The sequence below is a fragment of the Abrus precatorius genome, unplaced genomic scaffold (assembly GCF_003935025.1).
Source record: "Abrus precatorius isolate BTA unplaced genomic scaffold, Abrus_2018 Scaffold5, whole genome shotgun sequence".
NCBI lineage: Eukaryota > Viridiplantae > Streptophyta > Magnoliopsida > Fabales > Fabaceae > Abrus > Abrus precatorius.
The window spans coordinates 10493990-10504142 of record NW_020874395.1 but is presented as its reverse complement, the minus strand read 5'-3'; the positions used below and the strand labels follow the sequence as shown (position 1 = coordinate 10504142).

At 27.8% G+C, this 10153-nt stretch overlaps 1 protein-coding gene across 1 annotated transcript; it reads left to right on the top strand.

The window, feature by feature from the left end:
- Positions 1–303: 303 nt before the first annotated feature.
- Positions 304–5135, top strand: LOC113866647 (kinesin-like protein KIN-10C). Its single transcript, XM_027501459.1, has 17 exons — positions 304–497; positions 851–1007; positions 1109–1309; positions 1422–1611; positions 1709–1914; positions 2015–2250; positions 2355–2400; positions 3035–3091; positions 3207–3263; positions 3384–3443; positions 3621–3717; positions 3809–4104; positions 4196–4242; positions 4537–4558; positions 4643–4711; positions 4847–4885; positions 4998–5135. Exons 1-17 carry the CDS (start codon positions 304–306, stop codon positions 5040–5042), a joined length of 2019 nt encoding a protein of 672 aa, XP_027357260.1. The 3' UTR covers positions 5043–5135.
- The last annotated feature ends 5018 nt before the right edge of the window (positions 5136–10153 follow it).

The following is a 10153-nucleotide window of genomic DNA, read 5'->3' as shown; positions in this document are numbered from 1 at the left end:
ATTTTTTAGACCGAGTTTTACCACTCATTCAAAGAGAGACACGTGGAATCAAAACGCACAGTTTAATAGTTAACAAGCGTGTCAGAGAAGCGCTGTAAAAGAAAAGGAGCGTTTGAGAGATTTTGAAATATCGGTGTTCTAATTTCCAACGGCTACTTCCACTTCTGCTTCTCCTCCTTCTTCATCTTATCTCTCTTCTTTCTCTCTCTTGCAAAAATCAAATCACTTCCCTTCGTTTCTCTTTCTCTCACATTTCGCATTTTCTCGCTGAATTCAGATCCGTGCTGAAACGCTTTCGCTTCGATGGTTTCGAACCAATTTGACCGCGCAGGGTCCAACCCGGGTCGCAAGGTTCGGGTCGTCGCCAAGATCCGTGGGTTTTCGGGTTCAGAGGCCAATTCAGAACCTAGCGCTTCGAGAGCTGTGGAATGGATTTCGGTGAACCGCGAAAATTCGGAGGATGTCGTCACAATCTCCTTCGGAAATCAATCTTCTAGGTATTGTAGGGTTTATGAGTTTTGCAGTTTCGTCTTTATGGATTTTGTTGAGGAATGAACTATAATTGACCGGAGTTGAAGAATTTTGAGCTTTTAGGGTTTGTGATTCTTAATTTGTGCATTTTATGATTTAGGAGAACTGGAATTTTTTTAAGTGACAACAACTGAATTGTAATACATCTCTTAAATCTTTAAGTTTAGGATAAAGCAAGACAGAAAAATATTTACAATCTTGAAATTGAGGCTTTCTTGAGTCTGGATCGTTTATTTTTCTTTATTTTAATAATTTTCTTGTGGGCTACATTCAATGAAAGGGGTCAAGTCACTTATTTGAGTTAATCTTTGTTGTGCAGTCGCTATTTGGTGGACTATTTCTATAAGGAACATGAAGATAATGAAATGATATTTTCAAGGGAGGTGAAGCCGCTTGTGTCAGCGGCTTTTGAAGGTCATAACAGCACTGTTATTGCTCATGGTGCAAGAGGCAGTGGAAAGACCTGTGTAATTCAGGTTTGACTCACTTAGCCATGCTACTTGTCTTTCTGAACAATCCTGGTTGTTGATTTCTATGAAGTAATGTTTTTATGCTAATAATTCCTTTGCTGTATAAGGGCTCTGCTGAGAGACCGGGATTGGCAATGCTTGCTATAGCTGAGTTTCTTTCAATGGCTGAGAAAAATCGGAAATCCATTTCTGTTTCTTTCTATGAGGTTGATCATCAGGAGCATGCTGTTGATTTATTAAATCCAGAACAACCACCAATTTTGGTTTTTGAAGATCGTGGCAGAATTCAGTTTAAAGGACTTACTCAGGTAGAAATCTTTTTGTACTGCTCAGTTTTTCAGACTAGAGGAAAATGGAAATTTCATAGATGGGACAGTAGATAAGTAACATGAGGCTTTGCATTGCGCCTTTTGTCTGCAGATTCCAGTGAAATCCACCACTGACTTCCAGAATTTGTACCTCGCTGCAAGTTCTGCACAGAAGGGAGCTCCCAAAAAAGGAGGCTGTGAACGTTTTCGTAGAAGCCACATGGGATTAATTGTGCATGTCTTCACCCAAAATGAAAACGTAGAATGTCTTCTGAGCAAAATGAATTTTGTTGATTTGGCAGGTTATAATCTCTGCTCAAGTGAAAGATGCCCAAATTTTTTTCTAGCTCATGTAGACATCTTTAAAATTTGACTAACACTGTTATATTTTATTATCAGGTTATGAAGATGCTAGAAAGAAAAGTGGCGATGGCTCTTACCTTGCTGAGATTAACAAAATTAACAAGTCAATTTATGCCTTACTGAATGTTTGTCATGCTCTGACTACAAATGAATGTCGTGTTCCCTACCGGGAAAGCAAACTTACACGCATGCTACAGGATTCCCTGAGGGGGACTAGCAAAATTTTGTTGGTTTCTTGCTTGGTAATTATGACTGGTTTTGAAGATCAAGTTTTCTTTCTCATTCTTTTCAGTAATTTAAGTTTGATTTTGGTCCTTTTTCTTTCGTGTATTGTAAATTTAGAACCCATCATTTTGCCAAGACAGTATTTACATGGTAAGCTTAGCATCACGATCATGTCAAGTTCATCGGATATCCTTTGATTCCACAAAGAAAATTGGAAGTTCAGCAAGGCAGATGCTGAATTCTCATAAGAACCAGATACCCAAAAGTGTTTCAGGAACAGCAAAGAAATTACATGGTTCTAAATTACTTGAAAAAAAATCTGGTGTTGCTATGAAGTCTGCAAGGAAAGGAAGGTTCGTAGTGAGATTCTATGCATATTTTATTTGGTTAAATTCTAAATTGGTTATTTGCATTTTTATCGCTTTATGGATGTATACATTTTTCTTTTTTATTAAAGGAAATTGTTTGATGAAGCCAGCCATTCTGCTGCTAAAGCTGAGAAGGTATTATCTTTTCTTCTTCTCTAAATATTTTATCTTTTTTTTTTTTTTTCTGTATGTTTTAAAGAGGACATGAAAAAGAACAACTCTTTTGTTTGGCTCAAAGGAGAGGCAGACATGAAAAAGTATATAGCCAGGGGGATAAAAGCCCTAGTCTGGAAGTCATATTAATCAAACATTATTTTTGTAAATCAAACTGATTTATCTCTCTCTCTTATATGTATGTATGTATGTGTACCCTTAGGAATTCTTGTAAGGAATTAAATACTAAGTAAATATTTACTAGAACTCATTTTATCTAAGTACAAATAGTTTTGATATTATTACCAAAAAAAATGGTTTTGATATAGGTCCTTCTCGCATATGGGGGTTTGACCATTGGACAGGTTAATATTATAATTTTATTTCTTATCGATAAATTAGGTCATTTGAGGCCAGGGAAAAAAAGTGTATGACTATTCATTAGTAGTGACTATGGGAGGTGTCATTAATATTTTTATTGCAAGAAATTTTCATTTTCCGTGCTACTCAAGCATCAGAGCCTTTATTGATGTATACATTTTTCATATTTTATTTCTTATTCTATTATTGACAAACAAATTAGAAAGCTCAACAAATTAGTTGGTATCTTCCACAGGACAATTCATTATCAGAAGCAGGAAATCATGTTGAACTCAACTCCGAAGGGGAAAAGGTAATAATTAGTATACCTAAAATCCCAACATGAACAATACCTTGACAGAAAATTGTTCTCAATTCTTTAGTCTCATAACGTGCTTATTCATTGGAAATTGACATGTTTTGTGCAGGAGAATTCATTTCCAGCTTCTAGTCATGATGTGAAACTCAATCTGACGGTGGACAATGTAATGACCTGATCTTGTGCAAATGAAATATGTTCAGGACCTTCTTTCAGCTAAAAATATTTGCAAAGTTGGTACCTGATCTATTTTCATTCTAGAAACTGATAAATGTGCTCTATGCAGGATGACTCATCTCTGAATGCTAGCACTGCAGTGGAACTCAATTTTTCCCTAGTGGAAAAGGTAATGTTATCAATTATATCAAAGGGTCCATCTTCCTTTTTCTTTCCTCATTTAGATATTTTTAAAACCTATCAAACCTTGTTACCACTAAAACATCAGAAGGGATGATGCTGGAATGTTTTATTTGGCTTAGGTGCAGAAGATACTTCTTACTAATGTTCTTGTGTGTTTGTGTAGGGTATTTCTGTTGATAGAGAAGATCATCAAGAGCAACATACCCCTTTTGCCAGTAATTACTCGGAATCTGAAGCATTGTCAATAGCAGTTCAGGAAGGTTGTGAGTGAACCACTTTTGAGAGATAAATTGCTTAACTAATAGTTCATATGATTCATGTCTACATTGCTATGTTTTTTTGTCATTACAGACCATAACATGAACAAGGAGAACAACAGTTCAAGGGCAAATGAAGATGGTTCACCACCCATTAGTTCTCAACTGCGTGATCTTTCTAATAGTCTTAAATTGCTATATTCGTCAACTCCATTGTGCGTACAGATACCAGAAACGGAATCCATTTCACTGGATAATCAGATGTCTGCTGATATTGTGGAACCAAAAACTCCTGTAATTGAACAGAACATGAGTGTCAATAATAAATGGGATGTAATGAATGCCCAAAGTCCATGGGGAACATTCAGCATGCGTGGTTCTGAAATGAAGGTTTGATTTATTCGTAACATTGGCAAATGACTCTGTTTTTAGTGTGTACTTTATGTCTTTAATTCAGTTTTATTTTTTCTTTTAATTGCAGAATTCGCTCGTTCAAGAATACCTTCGGGTTTTAAATACAGCTGACAAGTAAGTAGACAATTAAGTAATGCATGTCCAATTTTGAATTAAAAAAATGGACATATTTTTACTCTTTTATATTACTTGCTGATTGACTCTCAAGTTTTAAATTCCCCCCTAAAGAACTTGTTGCATAAGAAATTAAACACAATTTATTCCCGATTTATTAATAATGTGGGTACCATTTCATATGGAAGGTGAGTATTTAATTGTTATAAAATGTTATCAGCATTTCATACCTCTTATGAGAATCTCACTTGTTTACTTTTTGTACTTTTCAATTTTTATTCTGAACACCAACAGGGAAGAATTAAAAAAACTGAAGGTTAGGAATGCTTCACCTTTCAATATAAAGATGGCTTTTTTCCTGTTTACTTTCACTTGTATCTGACTGAAATTTTTCTTGTAGGGAATTGGGGAGAAGAGAGCAACCTTCATACTTGAGCTTCGTGAAGAATCTCCAGAACCTTTCAAGAGTGTATGTCCTTAAAAGTTTTCTTAATTAATAAAATTGTACACTACTTTTTCCCTCCGCCAACAACTTTTCTACTGGTTAGATGGTGTGTTTATATATCTGACCGTTTTGGGATTGTGAACTTTTCTGTTAACACAGCTAGATGATTTAAAGGATATTGGACTTTCGGCAAAGCAGGTATCATTCTCCTCATATATTGTCATATTTTTATTTTTATTTTTGTTTAATCCATAATCAACAATGTAAAAAGAAAAAATAATAGTTAACTATGAAGTTTTATTCTTCACAGATTAAAGGAATGATGAAGAAGGAAGTTGGAGAGCTTTTCAGTTAGCTCTCTAAGGGCATTGCTGAATTTATAAAAGTGTCTAGAATATCTTGTAGGGACCGACCTTTGACTGTGTCTGTATGGATTTGTATTGGCAACACCTAAAGTTGCCATGTGTAATAGTGACGTGTGTATTGTAGTTCTGTTCCTAGTTTTTATTTATTTATTTATTATGAGAAGTTTAGATAGTAGAATGTAGAAAATGATAGGTGAAAATTCAGAAATCTTCCGGCTTTTTTTTTTTTTGGAAAAAAGGATATTGAAACCTTATCATGTTATTTGCAAGTCAATGGCATTACTAAGCTTATATTTTCTCCTACCTTTTCTTTTTTCTTGAAAAAGAGAGGGATGATTATAATCAACGCAACTCAAATATAACTGGTTGACAATTGGGTGAAGCCTTCCCGTACGACTTACGAGGGGATGTGATTTTTTACCTTTTTTTTTCCTTAAGCTTATAGCCGCTAGTTCGCCTCTTTGTTGTTGATATCAATTCAAGTTATGAAATGCTGTTATAGGCAATTATAAGTAGGAGTTATTTTTGTAAATTTTGTTAAGTAGGGGTTATTTTTGTAAATTTTGTTGTGTAGATACCCTATATATAGATGTTCACAACAGAATTTAAGGCATGAAATAACAAAATTTTTTGTACTATCATTCTTTTGTAATTCAAACCAAATTCATAAAGTATTTCAAGTTTTATTCCAATTCCTGGAATCCTTATTATCCAAGTTCTTCGTTTTTCTAAATTCTTAGAACTGCGATAACAAATGCCAAATGATAATATTAACTGTAGATGCTTTAAATTCAGCCCTCAAGAAAAGGAAGTTGGGATTATATAGTAAAATCTTAAAAATTTTTTAAACTCCTAATTATTCTTAACCACGCGTGAGAGGATGTTTTCATGGATTTTATTGGGGGATTCCTCAAGGAAAAGGAACACTATCATAGTTATCATAGTTAATGTGGATAGGCATAATAAAAATATGCTCATTCAATTCCCTTGCACCACCTATACACAGCCACAGATGTTGCTACATTGCTATGGAAATTCACTTGCATGGTTTCGGGTTTTTTTTTGCAATTGGAGCCACACAAGTGGAGCAACACATAGAAATTTTTAAATAATCTTGAAAAACTTGAAAAAAAATGTCTGTAAAAATAATTAATAAATTATGTAAAATAAGAATTTTTTTATTTATTAAAAAATAATTGTGTATTTATGAAAAAAGTGATTTATTTAAAATAGATTTATAAAATATTTTTAATTTTAACATGTGAAATAATTTTTTTTAATTAGTTGGACTTAACTAGTTTTTATCCTTGCTTCTGCCTATGTATTGTAACTAGCACCTAGTTACAACAAGAGAATCAAAACTACGTAATTTTAAAAAAATAGTTTTTAAAAATTATAATTTAAAAATATTTTGAAAATTTCTTTTAGAAGACAAAGTAGTAATGTATACCTTGATATTTTTATTAAAATAACATAAATAAATTAATATTTTTATAATTTTATAACAAATGATGATAGAGTAATTTTACATTGATATTATTAATCATTCCATGAATTTAAAGGTTTTTTTCATAAAAAATACTTTTTATTTTATAAAGAGAATACAAATTAAAAAATTTATAATTAAAATTATATATTTTTGACTTATCAATATATATATATATATATATATATATATATAATGTGTGTGCTTGACTTTGTAACGTGATAAAATAACTTATATATCATTTTTATTATTTGTTGATTGATTTTTTTTTTCAATTCTTTTAGCTCTTTTTTAAAAAATAGATATTAAACGTTTTTATTTTATTTTTTGATAATAATTTTTTAAATCTAAAATAGAGAGTAATTTGAAAAAAAATATCAATTGATCTAATAACTTATATATCACTTTTTTTTTTCATGTAGTTAAATTTGACTCGGGTCGCGTACTTAAATGTGGTAGGTGAGTCTTCCAATAGAAATTTTTTTTATATACAAGGATTTAAACCTGAGACCTTACTTAAACGATACCGAGTCACACTTAAATGTGGTAGGTAGGTCTGCATATAGAAATTTTTTGCATATACAAAGATTCAAACCTGAGACCTTACTTAAGCAATACCGAGCCGCTTATCACTGGGACTAACATTTGTTAGTACTTATATTAACAATATCACTTTTATTAATTGTTGAGTGATTTTTTAAAATTCTTTTGGCTCTTTTTAAGAAAATAGATATTGAATAATTATTTTCATTTTCTGATAATAAATTTTTGAAAACTAAAATAGAAAAAATTGATTTTTACATTTTCTTTAGAGCAATTTGGAGCAAAAAAGTGAAAATATATCAACAATTGATCTAATTACTTGAAACATGAAAATTGAAGGAGCTAGCAAATAATTACTAAATTCATGAAAAAAGCATATAATAATAATAATAATAATAATTAGTTACAATTAAAGAACATAAGACTTAATCAATGGAAGTTAGTTCAAGTGATAAAAGACTCGATATACTTAACTAAAGTCTCAGGTTTGAGTCTCTTGTGTATACAAAAAATTTCTAGTGATAAACTCACCCACCACATCCAGATGTGCGACCTAAGTCGAATTTCAGATAAAAAACTAAAAAAAAAAAAAAGAACATAAGAGTTAGCAAGGAAAAAAATAAATTGAATAATACGATGTCACAACAAATAACGAGTGAGCTTTAAAAAATATTTTTTTTAAAAAAATAAGAGAAGTAGCCACACAATTTTATTAAATAAAACTTTAAAAAAATATAATCTTTGAAATTATAAAGAAAGTCAAGATTAATAACATCATATAACATTTATTTAAATAACAGTTACTTTAAATTAATTGTATAAATTTATTATAATGTTGACAATATTTGTTTAACTCATATACAATAATTTTTGCTATTTTTAATTTAAAAAAAGAAATTATGAACTAAAATATTAATTATTATTATAAAAAAGAGAAATTTATTTTAAAAATTACTTTAACTTAACAAGTCTCGTTTCTATTTTTGGTATTGTCAAGTGTATTGAGAAACTCAAAGTCACACAATTCTGTTTAAAAATTGTGAAATTAATTTATTAATTTAAAATTTATAAAATTTTAACAGAATTTATTTCAAAATTAATTTTGTTTTCTTAAAAAAAATATCTTTAGAAATATAAGATAGCACGACTATGTGTGTTACTTTTTACAATAATTAACATAAAATATGAAGAAAGGTGATACATTCATGTAGTAAATTGTTGCAAAAAAGTATGATAATTAAGAAAAATATTTTCATTTATGAAAATATTTAAGTATATATTTTAATTCAAGATTTGATATTATAGAAATTCAAGACGTCGTAAGCTATATATTAATTAGTTATGACTTATTCGTCAAACAAAGATATTGTAAATCACACATTGGTACAAAATATTGTATGATAAAATGAAAAAATACATTTAAGTAATCACTAATCAAATATATAGTTATTTAATTTATTAAAATTAGAAATATGACTTAAAACTTTTAAAATATAAATTTAATTATTTTTAATGAAAAGAGAAATATTTAAAAAGAAAAAAAATATTTAAATTGATTAATAAAAGTAATTATTTAATTTAAAAAATTAAAATATTATTTAATAAAGTTATATTGTACTAGACACAGGGTTACATTAGTATATAATGATCTTAATGATTTTAAATACATAGAAGTAGAGACACTATATAATAATGTTATAAACTACTATATTAATATAATTTTAACTTAGTTGATGAATTAGTAAATAAATTAATTCTTTAAATATTTAAAAGAAAATATTAAGTTAATCAACAAAATAATTATCCAATTAATTTAAGATGAATTACAAATTGTTGTATCAATAAGATAAATTTTTAAATTAATTAATAAATTGATTATTTGATAATTAAAGAAAATATTTGAAAGAGTATATATTTAAAGGGTGAAGTTTTTAATTGAATTAAAAATAAGTATTATTTAACTTTATAAATTATATAATTAAATGGTAATGAATCTTGATTAACTTATAAAATAAATTTTAATATTATTTAATAATTTAAGAGAAGAAAATTTTTAAATAAAAAATTTTAATTAAATAAAACAAAGATATAATTTATTAATTTTAGAAGTAAGATTAATTTTTAAATATACTGATAGTGCATGAGAAATAAGATAGTGAGTACACATATGCTTAACAATTTATAATGAATAAATATAGAGTTGCTAAATAATAGCTTATTAATTAATACATTAATAAATTTATTTTGATTTGATTTAATTAATTATTAAAATAGATATTTAAAATGAAACTATTTAATTAAATATATTTTTATCTATTAATAAAATAACTACATAGTTAAATTAAACTTGAAATATAATAATTTATATGACATAAATACACATGTAAATTTTGATAATTTATAATATTTAACATTTAATGATTAAAAAATTATACATATTATAAATTGATATAAATATTTTGTTTATTATTATAATATAAATTTGAAAAAAATATGATTTATTAGTTTAGGGTTGGAAGAACAATATACGAATCTAAATCAAATTATATTTACTTTACATGTTAATATAATGATTATAGAGATAAAATTACAATCAAGATCAAAGAATAATTAAATAAAATGAAACTTATAAAATTTCTCTAGAGTTATAAAGATAATTTTAATTTTTAATGTTCACATATTCATCCTATTATTATCATTAACATTTGTAAGACTAAATTTATAACCAAAAGAAATATATACTAAAATTATTAACTAAATGAAGTTTAGAAAAATAATAAAACATCAAAATAAATTTTAATGTATGAGTGTGTGCATCATTTTTATTTTTGTGAATTAAAAAATACTTTATTTCCTTTTTTTATTATTATATCTAAATAACAATAAAAGATATTATGACAAAATAATATATGTTTACAGATTTTTTTTTTTGTTTTATATTATTATTGTTGTTATGATTATTATTATTTAAAATAAGCAATAAAAGAAACTAAAAGAACTAAATTTAAAGATATAAACAAATACAAATAAAAAGTAATATATATATATATATATATATATATTAATTATTAT